At 43.6% G+C, this 23,099-nt stretch overlaps 1 protein-coding gene across 1 annotated transcript in view; it reads right to left on the reverse strand.

Annotated features, from left to right (window-relative positions):
- Positions 1-2,402: 2,402 nt before the first annotated feature.
- The window catches only part of LOC137840372 (uncharacterized), a 33,477-nt gene continuing 12,780 nt past the window's right edge, over positions 2,403-23,099 (reverse strand). The window contains exon 2 of the mRNA XM_068651095.1: positions 2,403-3,750. Within this exon, the coding sequence (XP_068507196.1) occupies positions 2,867-3,750 (884 nt within the window). The 3' untranslated portion in view covers positions 2,403-2,866. The remainder of the gene's footprint in view (positions 3,751-23,099) is intronic.

The raw sequence follows: 23,099 nt of genomic DNA on the forward strand, positions 1-23,099 counted from the left end.
AGTAGGCAGGGTACATCCTGAATTGGTCACCAGCCAATCGCAAGGCACACATAGACAAACAAGGTCATATGTCCATCCATCCATCCATCTTCTTCCACTTATCCGGGGTCGGGTCGCCCGGGCAGCAGCTTTAGGAGGGACTCCCAGACTTCCCTCTCCCCAGCCACTTCATCCAGCTCATCCCGGGTGATCCCAAGGCGTTCCCAGGCCAGCTAAGAGACATAGTCTCTCCAGCGCGCCCTGGGTCGTCCCCGGGGTCTCCTACCGGTGGGACATGCCCGGAACACCTCCCCAGGGAGGCGTCCAGGAGGCATTCTGATAAGATGCCCGAGCCACTTCATCTGGTTCCTCTCAACGTGGAGGAGTAGCGACTCTACTCCAAGTCTCTCCCGGATGACCGAGCTTCTCACCCTATCTCTAAGGGAGAGCCTGGAGGAAACTCATTTCGGCCGCTTGTATCCGGGATCTCGTTATTTCAATCACGACTCATAGCTCATGACCATAGGTGAGGGTAGGAGCATAAATCGACCGGTAAATTGAGAACTTTGCCTTTCGGCTCAGCTCTCTCTTCACCACGACGGACCGGTACAGAGTCCGCATTACTGCCGACGCTGCACCGATCCGCCTGTCGATCTCGCGCTCCATCCTCCCCTCACTCGTGAACAAGACCCCAAGATACTTGAACTCCTCCACTTGGGGCAGGATCTCATCCCCGAACCGGAGAGGGTATTCCACCCTTTTCCGGCCGAGGACCATTGACTCAGACTTGGAGGTGCTGACCCTCATCCCGACCGCTTCACACTCGGCTGCGAACCGCTCCAGTGAGAGCTGGAGATCATGGCCTGAAGAAGCCAACAGCACCACGTCGTCTGCAAAAAGCCGAGACGCAATGATGAGGTCCTCAAACCGGACACCCTCAACGCCTTGGCTGCGCCTAGAAATTCTGTCCATAAAAATTATGAACAGAATTGGTGAGAAAGGGCAGCCTTGGCGGAGTCCAACCCTCGATGGGAACAAATCCGACTTACTGCCGAAAATGCGGACCAAACTCTGGCATCGGTGATACAGGGAACGGACCGCCCTTATCAGTTGGCTCGGCACCCCGTACTCCCGAAGCACCCTCCACAGAACCCCCCGAGGGACACGGTCGAACGCCTTCTCCAAGTCCATAAAACACATGTGGACTGGTTGGGCGAACTCCCATGCACCCTTGAGCATCCTGCCGAGGGTGCAGAGCTGGTCCACTGTTCCACGGCCAGGACGAAAGCCACACTGCTCCTCCTGAATCCGAGGTTCGACCTCCCGATGGACCCCCCTCTTCAGCACCCCTGAATAGACCTTACCAGGGAGGCTGAGGAGTGTGATTCCCCTGTAATTGGAAAACACCCTCCGGTCCCCCTTTTTAAAGAGGGGAACCACCACCCCAGTCTGCCAATCAATAAAGAAAACAGTTTGTGTTTTGCTCTCTCACCAACCTATCTGCTAAATGACACACTCGGAACAAAACAGGCCACAAGACAGGCACGGCTCTTACACGAGAGTGTAGGATTGGATTGTCAAACGCCTGTGAGTCTGGGCGATGTTCGTAAATTTGAGAAAGTCCTCAAACGGAAAATAAATAATGTATCGAAAAGAGGACTGCCGCCCTATGACTTTTTTCGACACGCAAAATCCCAAAACAGATAACGACACTTTATTTGTCTTACATCTCGAGGGTCATTATTACGGCGTGAAAGCGATAGAGGCATTCGTTGGTCTTGCATTCTTTTGCAGACTTTGTTACAAATTGGCAACAGCACCAGTGTGAAGGACACTGTAGCGTTTGTCTCGATCAGTGTTGTAAACAACGACGGATTAAACCTGTCATCTGCCCCGACTGTAACAAAACTTGTCGTAATGAGGAATGCTTTACCAAACAAAGAGTTTCGATCAATGAATCGTGTGAGCAACTGCACTTCATACAAAAAATGCTTGCAGTGTGGTCTTCGGTATTATGTGAAAGCTGATGGTACTGGTGCTAAACATCGTTGCCCCGTTAAAAAGTGCACAGTGTGTGATGAGATCTTAAATCAAGATGATGCCTTGCTGAACCCCCACAAGTGCTACATTCAGCCCATCAAGCCTCAACCACCGTGCAAAAATGTAGTCTACTACGATTTCGAAACCTATGTAGATACAGATGGTTTACACAAACCTTTTCTCATCTGTTGCAAATCAAATAAATTGACGAAACAATGGTTTGGCACAGATTGTGTTGACGAATTTCTCAGATTTTTTCGAAGGCCACGGTTTAAACAAACTACGTTTGTTGCACATAAGGTTTTGATTCATACATACTGATAAGGAGAATGCTTGAATTAGGTCTCAAACTTGACATTCTGATGCAGGGGAGTAAAGTTAAGTCAAGTCAAGTCAAGTTTATTTGTATAGCCCTAAATCACAAACAGTCTCAAAGGGCTTCACATAGCCAAAATTGACAATTATTCTCAAAGCATCCCCTGATCATAAGCTCCCAAAAGGGCAAGGAAAAACTCAAAAAACCCCTACCAGGGGAAAATGAGAAACCTTGAGAAGGGACCACAGATGGAAGGATCCCCCTTTCAGGATCACCAGGTTATAATGGATGCAGAGAGTACACAAGTAATACATAATATGAAAATCAATGAAAAAAATGGATGTCGGAGGTGTCCTCGATTGTCCTGGCAGTGTCCTCAAGGGGGCCGAGCCGCAGCTCCCCCATCCCGAACTAGTCCCCGAGAATCCAGCCAGCCGCTACCCGCTTTTGAGCCACCTAACCCCCTCCCCAGCCGGGGAGGAGGTGGGCAGAGAGAACAGAACAAACTCCGGCCAAATCGGCCATCACAAGTTAGTTAAAGGCCATCTCATAGAAATGTGTCTTTAAACGTGTCTTAAATGTTTCTACTGAGGTAGTAGTTCTAATATCCATTGGTAGGGCATTCCAAAGCTCTGGAGCCCGAATAGAGAATGCTCTAGACCCTGCAGACATTTTCTTGGCCCTCGGTATAACTAAAAGACTAGCGTTTTGCGAACGAAGGTTACGAGACGGAACATAAGGAACGACTAGGTCGACGAGATATGAAGGCGCTAAGCCATGCAGTGCTTTATAGGTTAGTAGAAGAACCTTGAAGTCACATCTTAAATGGACCGGGAGCCAATGTAATTCGGCTAATATTGGGGTAATGTGATCAAATTTTCTTGACCGTGAGAGCAGCCTCGCAGAGGCATTTTGCACTAACTGTAGACTTTTAATACTGGATTTAGGAAGACCAGAGAATAATACATTACAGTAGTCCAGGCGCGACGTGACGAACGCATGTATAATAGTTTCCGCATCCCCGGTCGAGAGGATAGGACGAATCTTAGCAATATTACGAAGGTGAAAAAACGCAATCCTGGTTATATTCTTAATGTGTTTTTGAAAGGAGAGCGTTTGGTCAAATATTACCCCGAGATTAGTTACCGTATCACTCTGAGTGATAGTACGGTTATCTATAGTTATAGTGGTTTCCTTAAATAAATGTTGATAACGAGTAGGACCAATTATCAACATCTCAGTTTTATCCGGGTTAAGACGAAGGAAGTTGAGAGACATCCATTGTTTAATCTCCGCAAGGCACGCCTCGAGATTACAGCAGTCCTGTGGATCTGTCATCGATAACGGCATATATAATTGGGTGTCATCCGCGTAGCATTGAAAACTAATATTATATTTACGTATTATGCCCCCTTTTTTATTTTTTTTATTTTTTTTTCTATCATTTGTCGATTTAGACACAAAATCTCGATTCATAGACTCTCTCTCATTCTTGACGATGCCTCTAAGGCCCTGGGGTTTGAAGACAAATCAAAGGGTTACTTCCCACACAAATTCAGCTCTTTAGAGCATCTAAACTACGTAGGGTCTCACCCTGACCCCGCGTACTACGATATCGAGCAAATGTCACCCTCGCAATGATCAAAGTTTGACGAATGGTATGCTAAAGAAGCTAACAATGTGTTTGATTTTGCTAAACAGGCGATAGCCTACTGCGAAAATGACGTTGACCTGTTAATGCAGGGAGGGGTGTGAGAAATTCAGGAGCGAGTTTTTTGAGGCCACCGGAACAGACCCATTCAATGCGGTAACAATTGCGTCTGCGTGAATGAAAGTTTTTCGCACTAATTTTCTAACCCCTCAAACACTAGCCATTACACCTTCAGACAACTATATGCGTCAGCACAAAGCTTTTTCGCACGATTCTATTCAGTACATGCAATGGATCATGCACAGCCAAAATATCCAAATTAGACATGCATTGAACGGGGGTGAAGTTAGGATAGATAACTACACGGTAGACGGCTATTCTGAAATTGGGGGCGTAAAAATAGTGTTTGAGTATTTTGGTTGTCATCACCACGGCTGCGCAGAATGCTTCGACCTCTCTAAAATATGCCCGACAACAAAACGCCCTTTTCAGGAGAGGTTTGATAAAACACAAAAGAAAATTCAGGACCTACAGCTTAGACAAGATGTGTACCTTGTAATTATGTGGGAGCATGAGTGGTTGCAAATGAAAAAGATGAACATAGAGGTGAAGGAATCCTGAAAAAAAACAAATTTCCTACACCGCTCAAACCGAGGCAGGCTGTTTTTGGGGGCCGAACAAACGCATTCGTTTTAAGATACACGGCAGAGCCTAACAAGCGTGTGTTGTATGTTGATGTGACGTCATTATACCCTTTCATCAACAGTACAGGCACCTACCCTATCGGTCATCCAACGATTATCCACTGTGATTTTAAAGACCCTAGGTCGTATTTCGGTTTCATTAGCGCCACAGTCAACTCACCCCGTGGTTTGTATTTTCCTGTTCTACCCTTCAAAACAGCTAAAGGTAAACTCGTCTTCACACTGTGTCGTACATGCGCCGAGTGTAACAACCAGCAGACGGCGTGTACACATAGTGATGAGCAAAGATCGTTCACAGGTGTTTGGACAACCCCTGAATTTGTTAAGGCCCTTGATCTCGGGTACACGGTTGCAGATATTACCGAAGTATGGCATTACACAAGAACGAGCGACACAATTTTCCGTGATTATATGCGAACATTTCTAAAAGGTAAACAGGAACCTTCAGGTTATCCGGCTCACGTGGTCAACCAGGCGGATAGAGAAAGATACATAGAAGGGTATGCCATTCATCAGGGTATCCAACTAGACCCTTCCAAAATTGCTGTAAACCCTGGCAAAAGGCAAGTGTCAAAACTCTGTCTTAACAATCTATGGGGAAAACTTGCGCAGCGTGAAAACATGACAAACACAAAAATTGTGACAAAATCTAAGGATTTTTTTGAACTTCTGTTTTCAGGTCTGTGCAATGTGAAATTCTTCCATTTTATCAGTGAAAATCTTTCAATTGTGCAGTATTGTTTCAACATAAACAATGAGATCCCCGCCTCAAAACCATCAAACGTGGCTGCAGCGTGTTTCACAACAGCCTATGCACGCCTAAAAATGTACAGCTATTTAGAAATTTTACAGAGGCGTGTCCTTTAGACCGATACAGACAGCCTCGTGTACACGGTGAAACCGGGCAAAAGTGTTCCCCCTCTAGGGGATTATCTGGGTGATTTGACAGATGAGCTTTCGAATGACAGCATTTTAGAATTTGTCTCAGCGGGGCCAAAAACATACGCTTACAAAACACGAGGATCATCTCAGACGGTCATGAAAGTGAAGGGGATCACGCAGACTCACGAAAGCGGTCAGAGCATCAATCTCGATAGCATGCTCAGTTTGGTTCAAGGGTACATCGATACAGCAGGTGCAACCTCAGATGTGCTATACGCTCCTCAACATAATATCGTTTGCGATAAGAGAGGGTTTCATCTCAGAAGCATGTCATTTTCCAAGCGGCTTCGTGTGGTGTACGATAAAAGAAGGCTGCTACTGAACCGTTTGGCTACTGATATTTCTATCTATCCATACGTATGTCTGTGTGTGGAAATGGCTTTTAACCAGATTAAATTTGACCCTAGATTAGAACTTCCTTTTTCATCTTCAGGGCCTTCAGGTTGTGGCAAGTCTTTCTTAAAAAAAATGTATTGGAAAATCCTGAACATGTTATGATAAAAAACCTGATAATATTGTTTGGGTTTATACCTCATATCAACCAATGTACGATGAGCTCAAAAACCTGAATAAAGACATTCTTTTTATCAAGGGGCTGCCTGAATCTTTTGATGACGAGAAGCTGTTCCCACCACAGCAGCGGATTTACTGATTTTGGATGACATCATCTTTCAAGATTCGGATAATCCGGAAGTGATCCGAATATTCACCCAATATAGACATCATAAAAATTTAAGCGTTAGAATGCTAACGCAGAATGTATTCCGTCAGGGCAAATTCAGCCGTACTATTAGTTTAAACAGTAATTATTTGATTTTGTTCAAAAATCCCCGCAATAAACTGCAGGTGAATGTCCTGGCGAATCAAATTTCTCCCAGCAACCGGAAGTTTTTCCTGGAATGCTTTGAAGATGCTACAAGAGAGCCGCATGGGTATTTACTGGTTGATTTGACACATTCATGCCCAGAACAATATAGACTACGTACAGGTGTACTACATAACCAGTGGCCTGTCGTTTATATCCCCAAACAATGAAACGATGACGAAGCTTTTAAAAACAAATGCTCCGTTACTCAAATCTCTGTTTACATCCAAACCGGCCAAACGTAAGCATTTGCTACTCAGAGGTCCCAGTAGTTTAGTGAAAGCATTATGTGAGATTGCTCTAAATCTTCTTAAAGGACATGTACCCTTAAAATCAAAACTTTACAAGAGACTTAAAAAGCAAAAGAAAAATATCTGCTTTTTGGCTGATAAGAAAAATACTTTGAAGAAGAAAAGAGCTGTGTTAGTTCAGAAAGGTGGTTTTATATTGCCGTTACTGGCCGCTTTCGCACCTGTTCTCGGAAGTATCATTAGTGGCTTTATGAACAAATCATAAAATGAGTTTGAAAACGGCTCAGAAAATGTTCCTGATTTCACCTTATCAGCTCCCGAGGCTGAATCGACCCGCTCCGACCATCCGTGATACAGCAGAGTATTCTTTGTATGAAGAGATGAAACAGGTTTTGGATAATAAAAATTTAAATCAATATGAAAAGATCAAAATTTATCAAACCTTAATGCAGCGTTACATGGGGTTGGTCAAACAAAAAGACTCCGAGATAATTCCTATTACGATTCACAACGAAGCCAATGAGGAGGGTGAAAGAAAGACGACAGATGAGACCACAATTGAGATGACAGGTAAACGCTATGAGGATATTTTGGACGCCATAGGTCCACGTTTCCGACGCAACGCCAACTATGTGCTGAAAAGACTGTCGGCAGAAGATGTAAGCTGGACGCCGTTAAGTGAATTTATTTTTAGAGGAAAAACTGTCAAAGGCTCCCATATGAGCGATTTGTTGAGACATTTGTGTGTGAGTGGGAAAAAAATCAACGAGCAACCGGTAGGATGGAGTGAATTTCTTCGGACGCTAGCCCAATTGAACTTACTGGAAACAAGCATCTCCAACCCCTTGGCTCGCGCAGATTTTAAACGTTTAAAATACGCTAGGGGTGAAGATGAGGATGTTTCTTATGTAGAAGATGTAAGTGTGATGAATAAAAGAAAAAGAAAGAGGATATCGCCGGTAGTAAAATGGGTTAGTTATTAGATGATACTCTATTGTTGTTAGTGAAAAAAAAACGCATGACTCTGTAACTCTCTTTAACAATGTTTATTGAATAAAAGAGATTTTTATAAAACATTAACACGGTTTCAGACAATGACATTTTTTAAATTTATGCAATGAACATGTTTGCCTTCGACATTTTTTGACAAACTCACTAACCATGGCGTCGTTATGGAGAGGATCGGAATTGTAACGAGTCATCACTTCATGATAGGTGAGCCCCCACCCACGTTGACTTAAATAATACACGCAGTGTTGACCACATGTCTCTGTCAGCTCGTGTTGCAGCTGGCCGTTCTGATATTCGACCCGTTTAGAATGCTTCTTCAAAAATCTGTATATACTTGACGGGTAATATGGACTATCCGGTGGCAGACCAAAAGGATCAAAGAATGTGGCCGAACCGTCCGATTCTAAAGTCAAAGCAAGCCAGTGCTCTCCGGGTAGATGTCTTGGATGGGTGTTGACAATGTAATATTTTGGAGGCGGGTCTCTGACGTCAACTAACTCATCCGATGCGAAAACACCTCCAAATAAGGTTCTCTGCATCCGAGTCATAATCAAGTCCAATTCACGACCGTTCATAGCGTTAATAATAGTCCATCAATACTTCCCTCTTAGCGTTAATCTCAATAAGCGAATCGTATGCGGCGTATACAATAAGTGTTGCTGTGTGTGGCAGCGGCGATCTAAAACGTAGATCGAGACGTAAAACCCTGTTTTTCTTGGTGTTAAAGCACCAGAATCATCTGTCTGACTTAAATTGAAAACAAAAAGTGAGTAGCCTTGACTAAAATCCTGTTGATTGATACAAAGAGGTAGATCTTTCAAAAAACGCCCTGTTGCTGTGTATAAATTATGAAATTCACGTGTAAATATCCCAACTTCGAAAATGGGCTGAAAAGCTTTGGCAGGTATTTGTCGAGCTTCGTGACTAAGAGCCAAGGACTCTGTTATAATGCAAAAAATTAAACGGGTTTAAATCTCTCCGTCCCATGAAACTGTTGTGGTTTACTAGGGCTATTACAATTTGTTTAGGGATATGTCCGAGGAAGAGATTATCCTGATGGCAGATTCTTGAGTTTTGAGGAATGGAAAAAGTCTTCGTATTTACTCTGGTTAACGGATACAGCGCATTACCTTTCTGTAAAGCGGCGGCGTGGCCTATTGCTACGGCCGGTGAGACTGTTACTTTTTTCACAAATAGGGATGCTCCTAGTATTTTGAGACACGAGTCGCTGTCTGGAGCGCTCATGAGACAAATCATCAGAAGCTCTAGTTAACTTTAGATGTAGATCCACATTATTCAATAGATGACGTTCGGAAAAGAAAATATCTCCATGAAGCGGTCCCGTTAGGTGGAATTCACGTGAACCTGCAATCTGCTGTGCACGACGCAAAAACCCGAGATTAATTTCAGCTCCCTCGACCGCGATGGAGTCCATCCGTCCCTAGTGTCTTTTGCGAGCATTCCTGCTGTGAATTGTGACTCCAAAGAATCGTTTGAAAAGTTTAACAGTAACTCGATGATGGACCGGTAGGCGTGTGTGGCACTAGATTGTGAGATTAGCCGCCCGCCCAGCGAAATATCTAATTGACTAAAAATTGTGTTTATAGGGAAATTCACGATGCCAACTTGTTCTTGCGGTGGAATATTTGTCCCATCCCTATGCGTCACCTTTAAACAGAGATGTAGTAAAGTGTCAGATAAATCTAAATATTTTGAGCCGTCCCCGGGTATAAAAAATTCTATGGGACCCTGGTCCACAATTGCGGACAAAGGTTGAAATTCGACATATGAACTATCTTCTATGGAGAGTTGCGTCAAGGGCGGGCCAAACAAATCGAGACTTGATAACGTTGCCTCGAGTGATTTAAAATGTAGAAGGGCCATTTTTTTTAAGAGAAAATATGTCTTGCGTCTCCTCCGCTTTTTCTTGACAACTGTTCTGAGACCGGTCGACTGCCTTTTTCTTTTAACGCTCCTTTTTCTCCGCCCACCGGGATGGAGTCCCCCACGTGACAATACAGCTAGACCGGAACCTTTTTGATTGGGGCCTTGTTTCCGGTGGATTCTTTGAATGACGCGCCCTGCTACATCCGTTGCTACGTTTTTAGCGGCGGCTTGAAGATGCGTCTTCGCCAAGTTAAACCCGTTTTTGAACATAGGCATCACGAAGCGGAATAGTTTTGCAAAAATAGACCCCCAGACCACGCCCATATTGAACCGGGGTTCCAGAAAATCCTTGAAATGACCCCCCGACTTGTGTTTCATAATAATCGACAAAACGATACAGGTCGGGATGCGTTGTTGATGTCATCATTATTTTTTATTATTTCGATCTAAAATGCAGAATGAGAATGACTTTCCCGTATTCGAAATCTATCGGATTGTTCTGGTCTGTTCGCAGGTAAACCGAAATGGTTTCAATATGGCTTCTGCACACATCTAAATAGTAAACAGGATTCAAAGTTGTGTTTACAACGTCGCCATAACTACCCTCAATAGGTAGGGTCCTAAGCATTGGAGCGTAGGCGTCACCAACTGTCTGATGATGTATGACGTCAGTGTAGATGAAAATGAAATATGATCGGGCTCGTCTGTCGGCAGGATGTTGTGCGTTTACGCCTTCCGGCTTGAGTGAAAGCCAATGTTCGGGGTTCATTCCAACAATGTACGCTAGGGGGGGTCTTGAACATAATTCTCAACCCTTCTTCACCCGAAAACAAGAACCTCTGTTTATGTTGATCAAATTGGACATCAATCTTTTTATTACTCGCTTTAGTTAATAGAGTTTGAATGTCCAAAGCTAACGAGTCATGATCTTTATAGACCCATTCTCGCCTTTTAAGCATGTGTCGTACTTCTGAGTCATCTTGGAACACGTCCCCTCTACGAACCGGAAGCTTAGGCTGTTTCAGATAGAAATTCCGTTTTTTTCTCAGGAACGTTAGGGATTGAGTTGATGTATGAAATCTCACATAAACTGACCTCCCACAAACCTTTTAAATCGATATGTTGCGCTAGTTCGGTTTTAAATTCTGTGAGGCTGTTTTCGCTAAATAGATGCATACTAGCATTTGACGCTAATGTTACGTAGAATTCTCTCTGGCCTTCACCCATCTTGTAATTTTCACAGAATGGCCGTTTTATCGAACATCAAATGTTTTTAATACTCTTTGCGGGTACCCAACTGTCGATTTTGGCTGGCCAGCCCACCCAGTGGACGAGGGACTCGCGTTTGCCTGACACGGTGCGTGATTTAAGAATTTTCTGTATGCGAAAATTTTTATTTTTTTTTATTTTTACTTTTTGTAATTCTGCTTCGTAAAAGCTGCCTTCTATAGGCATACCATCCAAGTCCGATATTTTCTAGACGGGAAGAACGCGATGTAGACGTTTTGTTATTCTGAATATTTCATCTGTATAACTTTGTAAATAACCTTTCTCAAAAGCCCCTCTCAGCTTTGAAAGTCGCACAGTTTCACCTGGAGCGAACCGGAACTTGTCCCCGCGTTGAAAAGGGTTGTTTGTATACAGGTTGGTAAAAAAATACCTTTATTATCCTCGTTTACGGCATTTGGTGTCATTTTTATACTACTGTGAAAACTGTCATTATAACTGACAATAAAATCCTGAATGACATCAATGTAGCGTTGCGTGTTCTTAGCTGTGAAATACCTCCACATGCGCGTTTTCAACGTTTTGTTGAATCGTTCAACGGTTTGCGCTTTTGTATCGGAAGATGTTGCAAAATGTGTAATATTGTACTTTCTCATTAATTTCTGGAAATGTTTGTTAAAAAACTCCGCCCCTTTATCTGTTTGAACGCGTAATGGTGAACCGCTAACTGATAGGATATCTTCAAATGCTTTGGTGACCTGCGTACCTGTTTTAGCTTTCAAAACGCGTACATATGCACATTTCGAGAAAATATCGATTACGGTTAGTAAATATTTATATCCATCGTTGTAGCGTGCTAGTGATTGCATATCGCATAAATCTGCTTGGAATTGTCTCATAGGACCTCGAACAAAAACTTTATTTTTAGGAAAAGTTATTCTGGGTGGTTTGTGTAAAGTGTAAGCATCTTGATCGGATAAAAAAGCTTTTACTTTTTTAATGTTATTGTTTTTACAGCTAACAGCCGCTGTTCTGTGTAGGCGTGTCTCTCCACCAAAACTAGCTGGATTCTTAGCACAATAATAGAGTCTTTGAAGACATCTCTCGCCACCCATTGTTAGGTAAGTTCTGCTGGATGTCAGAGTGTGACGCTGTTAATAAAACAAGCAGGTATGACATCTTGTGATTTTAAATTGAATAAACACAGAGAAACAATCGCTTTCCGTTTTTCTACAACTCCTAAGGTTTAACATAAGGCATGAATGAAGATAACATAGATGGTGTTACTTTGGACCCTATTAGAGTTTTAAACTTCTTTAGCTGCTTCCCGGTTATATCTAGAAATACTGTTAGGATAGTCACCAGTTGGGCCCACATTTTTTTCACAATATTTCCCATTGCGTCTTTCCAAACGTTCTAAATAATAGTGACTTCGTAATTACTCAGCACAGTGTCACGCACTTCTTGTTTTATCATACGGAGCCGCGCAAAGATCTTGCACTCGTGAGCTAGGTCGTGTAGAATTCAAAGTCAAAGTCAAAGTCAGCTTTATTGTCAATTTCTCCACATGCCAAAGACACACAAAGAAACCGAAATTTCGTTCCCCCCATCCCACGGTGACAAGACATGGCCCACAACAGACAAACAAGTAAACAAGTATAACAACAGCGTGCTGAATAAATAATGAATAAATAACACAATAAATAAATAAATAAGAGGAGCAAAAAAAGGAGCAAGTGCGCGTACAGCAGACATTCCAGAAAAAGCGCAACACTGCCGCACGCTACGCAGAAGGGGGTAGCAAGTTCAGGGTCCTAACAGCCTGGCGAAAGAAGCTGTTGGCAAGTCTGGTGGTGCGGGAGCGCAGGCTCCTGTACCTCTTCCCAGAGTGCAGAAGGTCAAACAAAGAGTGAGCCGGGTGACTCACATCTCTCGCAATCGAGGTTGCCTTGCAGGCGAGATGGGAGGTGTAAATGTCCTTCAGGGAGGGGAGCGAAGCACCAATAATCTTACCAGCCGTATTCACTATGCGCTGCAGGGCCTTCAAGTTCTGTTCAGTGCAGTTACCAACCCAGACAGCAATGCAACAAGCTTTCCACCCCTGTCGCTGGCGTTGGTCCCGGTTGTTCAGCCGCCGTGCTTGGCCGTGTTGTCGCTATGAAGGCCGTGTCCGCATCATCTGTCTCTGCATCAGAGTTGTCAGGGCTGGACCAGAATGTGATGCCAGGCCCATGTTCCATAGGTACAAAACTTGGTAAAAGTCGTCTGGCTAGGATTTTTTGAGCCATCTTCATTCTCTGTTGTGTGTGTGTGTGTGTGTGTGTGTGTGTGTGTGTGTGTGTGTGTGTGTGTGTGTGTGTGTGTGTGTGTGTGTGTGTGTGTGTGTGTGTGTGTGTGTGTGTGTGTGTGTGTGTGTGTGTGTGTGTGTGTGTGTGTGTGTGTGTGTGTGTGTTCGTGTGCGTGTGCGTGTGAAAGAGGCGTCTGCAAGTCCGCTCTTATACATTTTAGATAGTTATGCTAATGACTACAACTCCACCTTTCTGTGACTGCAGGTGAGAAAAAGAGGGGGGCTAGGAGGAGCACAGTCTAGTGTGCTGAGGAGGGGGTAGTTTAAAGTTAATTTTTTTAGTAAGGGTTAATCTAAAGTCAGTTTAAGTTTCACTCCGACGACATTTGTCCAGACACGGCTTGATAGAAAAAGTCCCGTAATACTCTCACCAAATGCTTGCATCCTTTCATACCAGGCAGTCAATGGTATATTCAATATTGTCTGGAAAACTCCACATTCGCTATTAAACACTTCTAGCTTTAGATACATTAGATCGATTAGCTCTTCATCTTCTGTCCCATCAACAGTTTGAGGAGAAACTTTAAGCCGAAAAAAACATCTTCCGCTGGCTGTAATTCTTGAAATCCAAGTTACATTCAGCTAAACCTTCTAACCCGTATTCATTGAGAAATTCAGTCAAAACCTCGGGCAGGAGTTGATTTAAAACACCCCAGTCATTTGAGTCCAACGTACCATACGCACCGCTCATAGTTGCTGTTGTTTGATCCAGAGCTCTCTTGATTTCTAATAAAGAAAGACAACTCACCAGTCTCGTAAAATTTTAAATCCCCATAGAGTCTCCGGTGTTAGATGCCAGCTCCGCTCAAGTTTTTCTGTAGGCCTCTGTTGCATACGCTTTAGATACATCTGTTTCTTCCTAGGGGCATCTAACAAGCCATCAGGACCTTTACGACAAAGATGGATACTGACCGGCGTTTCTGCTATCATGATTTGAGCTTCAGGTTTGCAGTTTAACACCACAGCTTTAGCTTAGCTGTTTTCTGTGAACTAGCAGCACAATACTCTGGCGTAATATACCAACAACAGGTCCAGCCCCTCTCTCAAACCGCACCTCTGTGTATCACGTGTTTTTTTTTTAATCAGGATATGTTTGAAACTTAGACAACCTTCATAAAAATAGAGGCCTTCATCTATCTCCCTCCAAAAATAAACGATTCCAGCAGTCTCTCTTTCAGATATCTTTGGCACCAATAATGCCGACTCCACTATTGTTTGTCAAATTACATGCGACAACACCTTGATTTTTTCTCTTTCAGATAACTTTGGCACCATGCTGACGACACTTCAATGATTTTCTCAACAAAACCCCCTTGATCCTCTAAGCTATTGTTTGTCAAATTACATGGGACTCTCTTTCAGATAACTTTGGCTAAACTATTATTTGTCAAATTACATGCGACTCTCTTTCAGATAACTTTGGTACCATGCTGACGACTCTCACGACCCCCCAGACTGACACAAACACCCCTCCTCTTCTCCTTCTCAACAAAACGGCCCCCCTTCAACCCACACGTACTGGCTGGTAGCAAAGCTAGCTCAGATGCTGCACCTGTTTTGATTCATAAAAATACATGCCCATACATATCCACAAACCAAAATGGCGACAGTCAAAGATGGCGCCGTCACGACTGGCGCCATCTTGATGCCCCCAACCCCGCCCCAATCCAAAAGGGGGTGATTTATGATACCATAACAAGTCATAAAAAGGTCATAAAACCCCTAACGCATTTGCATATGAATAGACATCAAGGCTTGGAGCATTCTTCTATTCTCTCATATTGCCATATTTGAGCTACTGTGTGGAGCACCTGTACACCTATAAGTCCAACCTACAGCCATTGTGTACATTAAAAAGAGCAATAAGAAAAAACAATAACAAGGAATATCAGGAGCATACAAACACATAATAACAAATAATAATAATAATAATAATAAATAATAACACAAACTTTGAAATTCCAGGATCTGATCAAACACAAGACAGCTCAAATTATGTACAAAGCAAGATTTAACCTTCCAAGCGGGATACAAAATTTGTTTATGGAAAGTGTCAAAGCCGCACTTATCAAATGTAAGTGACCCGACTCTCCGTTTAAAGAGTTAAAAACGCTCCTTGTTCCCTCTGCAACACTAAGGCGCTAAAACAGGGAGACGATAGTTTCCAAGTCGGGACAGGAAAAGATTCGCCCGAGCCTAACCGCCTCTAAGATATCAATTCCGATAGAATTAATCTATTCTTTTTAGGATGCCAATCCCTCTAAAGTCAACCGATGCCCGTGCCGTGTAACTACTTGGTCGAGACACGTCGGAGTGACCGCATCCTTTATACAGCTGCTCTTTCCCCTATCGATTTGTAGCTCGTGTAACTGCTCGGAAACCTTTAGGGGCGATTCCATCCATCCATCCATCCATCCATCCATCCATCCATCCATCCATCCATCCATCCATCCATCCATCCATCCATCCATCCATCCATCCATCTGGTTATCCGGGGTCGGGTCGCGGGGGCAGCAGCTTCAGGAGGGACTCCCAGACTTCCCTCTCCCCAGCCACTTCATCCAGCTCATCCCAGGAGATCCCAAGGCGTTCACAGGCCAGCTAAGAGACATAGTCTCTCCAGCGCATCCTGGGTTGTCCACGGGGTCTCCTACTGGTGGGACATGCCCGGAACACCTCCCCAGGGAGGCGTCCAGGAGGCATCCTGATGAGATGCCCGAGCCACCTCATCTGGCTCCTCTCAACGTGGAGGAGCAGCGGCTCTACTCCGAGTCTTTCCCGGATGACCGAGCTTCTCACCTTATCTCTAAGGGAGAGCCCGGACACCCTGCAGAGGAAACTCATTTCGGCCGCTTGTATCCGGGATCTCGTTCTTTTGGTCACAACCCATAGCTTGTGACCATAGGTGAGGGTAGGAGCGTAGATTGAGAGCTTCGCCTTTTGGCTCAGCTCTCTCTTCACCACGACGGACCGGTACAGACTCCGCATTACTGCCGACGCTGCACCGATCCACCTGTCGATCTTGCGCTCCATCCTGCCCTCACTCGTGAACAAGACCCTAAGATATTTGAACTCCTCCACTTGGGGCAGGATCTCATCCCCGATCTGGAGAGGGCATTCTACCCTTTTACGACTCGGATTTGGAGGTGCTGACCCTCATCCTGACCGCTTCACACTCGGATGTGAATCGCTCCAGTGAGAGCTGGAGATCATGGCTTGAAGAAGCCAAAAGCACCACGTCGTCTGCAAAAAGCAGAGGTCCCCAAACCGGACACCCTCAACGCCTCGGCTGCGTCTAAAAATTCCGTCCATAAAAGTTATGAACAGAATCCGCCAGAATCAGAATTGGCGGAGTCCAACCCTCACTGGGAACGAATCTGACTTACTGCCGGAAATGCGGACCCAAACTCTGGCATCGGTGATACAGGGACCGAACCGCCCTTATCAGTTGACTCGGCGATTTTGGGGCGATTGTGTCAATAAAATGCAAAATTTTGAGGCCAATTGTGGCTTACGGCCATACTACCCTGAGAACAGCCGCTCTCGTCCGATCTCGGAAGCTAAGCAGGATCTCGCCTGGTTGGATGGGAGACCGGCTGGGAATACCAGGTGCTGGGTTTTTTTTTGCACTTCAATCGTTAAAGCAAATTTTTACAACTGCCATCACGTACAGCATTTGGAAACTGCAAGCCTAGTTTCAACTCCGACTTTTGAAACTATAACCTGAGTTTGAAACCTATATTGTGTGGTGTCATCCATAGCATTGTAGTTCACATTTTTTACCACTAGAGTAAGGCTTTGTCCAGTGAATAAAGAGGCTGGCTCCCTGTGAACTCAAAGCAGCAGTCTTTATTTAAAAAAGAACCCAACACAACACATTGCGCTTCCATGTAGTGTTTTTCCCGTTTTCATGACATTTACTTTGATACAGCAAAGAGCACGTCGCAACCGCAAATTGGTGCTACCACATAAAAAGCTGTCAATAACGTTTTATGATAGATCTGTTTCCATGAAACACCAAAAGTCTTGGAAGAAAGCCTGTTTCGTACCTGGTTATGACATGGATGGTAGACCGTGAGGGAATACCAGGTGCTGAAAGCCTTTGTTTTTTGCACGTCAATTGTGAAAGGAAACTGAAAGCCATCAAGTACCGTCGCTGCTTGGCATGGATTTTCAGGGGCGATTGTGTCCCTAAATTATCAGTCCAAGCACAGTTTACGGCCATACTATACCTGAGAACGCCCGATCTTTATTTTTTTATAGTGTTTGCAATTTCTTGCAGCCAGTCGGAAATGTAAACGAGACGCAAGTTCCATGTCGCTTGTCACGAATCTGCAGTCGCGAAACACAAAACTGTGCAACTCTCTTTACACTCGAGCAAGGTAACATGGGATCAAGTTGACATGTAACACCGGCTCGTTTCTGAGAAACAAGCCGAGTGCTCCCACTAATTCAACGTGATGGTGAGGTTTTTTTTTATGTGGTTTATATTTGATTTTATGCCATTCATGTCATTTTATTTCATTGTATTTATATATTTATTATAAATGTATTATTTATTTATATAAAGGCCAGTCCGCAAAAATATTTCTGACACGTAACCGGTCTGTGGCGCAAAAAAAGATTGTAGACGACTGATGTACACCACTGAAACGGTCAGATTTTTCGAATTTCCCGCGAAGCTCGTGATGCAGCGTAGGGCTCACACTGCTCACGGGACAGGGGGCGCGCCCGAAACGACAGCAACACTTCGGCTGCAAAAAGCTCGGTGCTGTGTGGAGTGGACTGACTCGAGCGTACCATCTCTTGTCCTGGCACACAAGACAGGCAAGTGAAACACCATCAGCGACTCCCATGAACGTCCGAGTTGATGTGGTACCTACACCAGAACTGGTGAACCTGTGGTTGATCCTGGGGTTTCAAGCAGCAAGATAAAAACAGGTAGCCTACTATGGATTTTAAAAAACGGTTATGAGAAACTTCACAAATAGTCGCATTTCGCCCCTAAAATATGAGACAGGGTGAGTAAAATTTCCGCCTACTCGCTAAAGCGCATTGGGTGGATCTATTAGTGTATGTAGCTAACTGTTTTTTTGTGGTTTTTTTTGTTGGTACGACTGGTATATCTCTCCAGCTAGCATTAAACGTTAAATTTAAACGGCTCTGATTGGTCAATTGGCCTGACGTGATCAGCTATTTACCTCCTTGACGGAATGTTTCCGATTGTGCATGTTTATATACTATTTTCTATATAGTGCACTGTTAAGGAGTTACGCCATTTTGTAGGGGTGTGCCAATGTTACTGCAGTCAACCAGCCGTGTTTCATTTCCTCGTGGTCGAGCCAGGCGCCCGTATTATAAGCTTTACTGTAAAAGAGCGAGGTGAAGCAAGGTGTGCTCATATTATAAGCTTTGCGGTAAAAGACCGAGGGAAAAACAGAACAGCGTTATACCACGTAAACTTTGTAAGAGAGCGAAGGAAAAGTGGCCGGGCAACGTTAACCTCGGCGACTCGCGAGCATTCGCCCGCCTGCCTCGACGGCATCTTACGGAAATCGGCTTCCCTCTGTAAACCTAACTGTTAGAGATTTGCTCACTCCAACTTATTTTGCAAGAACCACACGGGAGACAAGTAAGTCCTTTTGGACACCTGCAGGTGGAGAGTCCATTCGTCGCTGTGCGTGCAGCGATGATCGAATGGAGGTCTGACTCAGGCCTCTTGCAGGAGCATTTTTATTGAGAGAAACAGAGTGGGGGTTGAGAGTGGGCGTGAGAGCAGACAGGATGGGGCCGAAGGCCCTGACCTGCTGATCAAAGCACAGCAGGGGGTCTTTCACGATGTTGTGTAAACAAAACAACTTTGATTGCTTCCTCTGCAGCTAGTCAATCAGTTCAAAAGATCTTAGCACTTTGTTCTACTACTTTTGTTAAGACAGGACAGGCGAGGGTATTTATTACAGGTTACATTCCAACATAATCCTACGATAAAGATAACCTGGAAAACCCTAACATCTCCCTCCTGTTTTATCATATGATTATGTCACCCCAAACAACAAAGACAAGTAAGAAAAAAACATATATATGTATAATGAAGAAAGAAGAATAGTAAAAATAAAAACAACAAACAATGACAGCAACACTTTCCAGTGAAGATGAGGCATTACCTCAACACCCCAGATCAAACTTATTGTGTAAGCGAAAAACCTGCTGGCCAGATGTCATTAGCAGGAAAATTCTTACACGGCCCCTTTGCCACAGGCGACCAGAATGCTATCAATAAAAAAAATAAAAAGAAAAACACAGAAACAGTACAGCATTGTATCCATCACTTGCGAAGCATTTTCGATGGTCAAATCGTCAAGTTTCCGTAAAACATGCTCAACAGAACAGCATCTACGCAATCCACGTCTCATTATCATTATCACATCTGTCACGTCTAAGAAGTTGTATATGTGCTCGCGTTTTCGTCAGCTGCTGATGTTCTAGTCTGTAGGTGAGGTCTGTCACACACACTGGCGCACACACTCGTGTCCAGTTGGCAGGCAGCATCGGACAACTCCTGTGACCACAAAACCATGATCCGTACTGAACAGGCACGTGCACTCATAGGATGCAGGTGAGGCAGTGCCTCTGAACTTCTGGATGAAGTAGGTCCCGTCCGATGGTGCAGCCATGTTGGTAGTAGAGCCCTTACACCTTGAAAACGGCTCTCTCATCCTGGCACACAGCGGTGATGTCAAAAGCTCCCATCCAGTTTCCTCCTGGAGAGCAGTCGTCGTTAAGGCATTTGTGGGTCCTGCAACCTTGGATGCAACATGTGTAGTCAGCAAGACTTGAAATGGTCCCTCCCGTCGTGGCTGGCCGAGTTCCTTCTTTTGATGACCTTGGTGTAGACCCAGTCTCCTGGATTGATGGGGTTGTCGACCTGTGAGGAGGAAAGATCAGGCGGCAGTAAATTTGTCTTTGACACAGTTTGAGCGTCCTGATCATATAATCTGCCAAGGACTGTTGTTTGCGGGAAGAGTTTGAACACTTCCTAATGATTCCCTTTCACCAAAAACTATTTATGACAGGGGCGTTCCCATTTATTGCCTCCTGGTGTAAAAGAGATTGTCTTATCCATGCCTTCTTTCTCCTCACACGCTCGCACCCACACAGGGTGTACACACACACACACACACACCCACGCAGACAAAGGGATTCTAATCCATTTCTCATGTAGCTTCTCTTGATAGAATCTCCTATTGGTAACTGTATAGCAGACGTTTTAGCATATAATCCCATACTCTGCTCTCTCACTTCTACTTTTTCATGTCGGTGCAGTCGTAGGTGGCCCCTATTGCAGTCATTGTCTTGTTAACTGTCGCCTTGTGACTCCTATGCATGATTGTGTGAATGTCAAAAATTGAACGTACCTAACTTTCTGACCATCCAACCTCCACTGTGGAGCAAAAAAAAACTTACTATTGTATTGAGTAGGTACATTGAGCAACCCAGCTTCCTCCTGACTGCCAAATCTCCTGTTCTAAAATTTATATAACTCGACCTCTACGTCTTAAGCTTGATGAGCCAAATTATCAGATCTTGCTCTTGTTTCCTACCGTTTTGGCCTATTTGTTTTATCCAAATCCGTTCAATCTCTGATTATAATGCTTTTCTCTGTAGCCCTACGTATTTTTCAAATTTGTATTTATTTATTTATCAAATCTCCTCAGTTCTGTCAAACTCAGTGCACAATGAACCTCCCTTCCACTTTGAACCAAGCTTCACCAAATTTGGTAACGCCAAGGAGTGCGATTTGGTTGTCGGACACTCCAAGTCCATATCTTTTTGCTGCACTTCACCCTCTCACGTTGGTGTTCTTTGGCTGTTGCTTCAGAGCGACCCCATCCATCACTCTTGAATGAGTCCATTGTTCAAATGAGTCAATTTTCATCATTGTGAGTTCCTCCGCTTTTCACTGTCTTTTCTCGTCCCCGAGGATGTCGTATTTCTTCCGGAGTGTACTTGTCGTCCTCCAAGCACAACAGCAGTCTTTTCTTGTCCTTCGCCAAAAGTCAAAGGTGCTTCAGAGCCAGGCACCATTTTGTGGTTGTTCACGGCTGCAGGCGAAATCTCGGATTGGGTTTCAGGGACTCTGACACTGAGAATGACAGGCTGGGACATCAAACTTGTAAGACTATCTCCAAATGTAGCTGCTTCCATCAATTTGCTGGTAACGTTTGTTTACCAAACTTCAAATTCTTCTAATAACAGCAGTCTCGTTTTTATATCGTAAATCCTGCAACTCATCCTATTTTTGAGCTACATTTTATCTATAGTTCCAATTTAATCGGACAGTATGTTGTCTTCAGTATCATTATTGAAAATCAACTCATCGAGGTCTGCATTCCACATCAAACCCTGATCTGTATGTCTTGACCTCTCACATGTTATTGTCATGCTTGCTCAAAAATGTGACTTAGAGTATGGTGCTGTGAATTCTCAATCTCCCCAATGAAATTGGATCCCACCTCGTAGTTCTTATCGTTCTCATGTTCCTGTTAGCCTGCAATTGTCCAAATCAAAAATGTTTTCTTTTAACTGTCTTTCTTTTGAACCTCTAAATCTCTCGTGTTGCTAACCTATCTACACCAGAACAAAAAATTTACCACAATATAACACCAAATGTATTCGAAAATTCATTGTCATAAAGTGTTGTATTATTACTATCTTCCACTATCTGTCCTACTCACTCCCCCCTTTTGAGGCTTGGCAACGCCCATGCCTCACACCTTGACAAACTTTTTGGGAGAATGCATTCTTTACTGCATACGATTCCATCATCATTTAATTTGACTTACTTTACAAAACGCTTCTCAATTTCTCAGTTCACACATCTTCTACATGTGTTACTGGTTCTCCAGTTTTTTTCTCTAGTTAATTATCAATCCAAAAGCTACGTGTTTCTTTCTAACATTCAACCTGCTCAAAATCACTCTTTCATCAAAGTCGCTCTACTAATTTTCTATAGTAGTCGCCAACAACTTCAACCATTCAACCTGTAATTTCTTTTCATTCAGGCTATCATTCATCAATGTTCATTTGCATCTCACACGCAGTCTCCAAAAAGGAGTCTTTCTATCACATTGGTCCCAACTCATCCAAGCTCACCACACAACATTCATATATCATTTTCAACTCAGGTTTCCTGGTAGAACAATCCACCAATCTAAAAAAAACTTAACTAAAACAAACAATTGGCAAATTAATCTGAATTTTTTCTTTGTTTTTAAATTTGAAGAACTCAACCTCTCAGATTTAGCTTGCATTTAGAATTTTGTATAATCTTATAACACAACCAATCAATTATTCCTATTAAATGTAGCATTGCAAAATCTTAAATTCACAATTTAGCTTCTTCCAATTCCTGAAAGCATGTTCTGTCGTTTTTTTTTCTTCGAATTTCTCATGTGGGCTCGACACTTAACATGCACTAGTGTGGATTAGTTTCTGCTCGCAAACAGATTTCTCTCTTTTCCTCTCATTTTTATCTTTCAAAATCATTTCTGTTCTGCGGTGCAAATTGGATAGACCACAGTCTAGCAAATTTTTTTTATACTAAAGCTTTAGCCAATGTTCATCATTTTAACATATACGCACACACATGCACAGCTCTCGCATGCAAAAGGTAGTTCCCAGCACCAATGATTCGTCACAGGCTGGCCATTTCCTGTGGTCGATCATGAGCTGGTCCCTCCCATGCACACGAGGACAGCACATTCTAATTTATTTATCTTCTAGAAGCAAGTTGCATTTCTTTACCACTTGATTTGCATATTTTAACTTCAGTGTAACACAATTTGATCCCTATTCATTTGTAATTGGGCCTACAAACAG

Source organism: Syngnathus scovelli, chromosome 6 (assembly GCF_024217435.2).
Source record: "Syngnathus scovelli strain Florida chromosome 6, RoL_Ssco_1.2, whole genome shotgun sequence".
Classification (NCBI taxonomy): domain Eukaryota; kingdom Metazoa; phylum Chordata; class Actinopteri; order Syngnathiformes; family Syngnathidae; genus Syngnathus; species Syngnathus scovelli.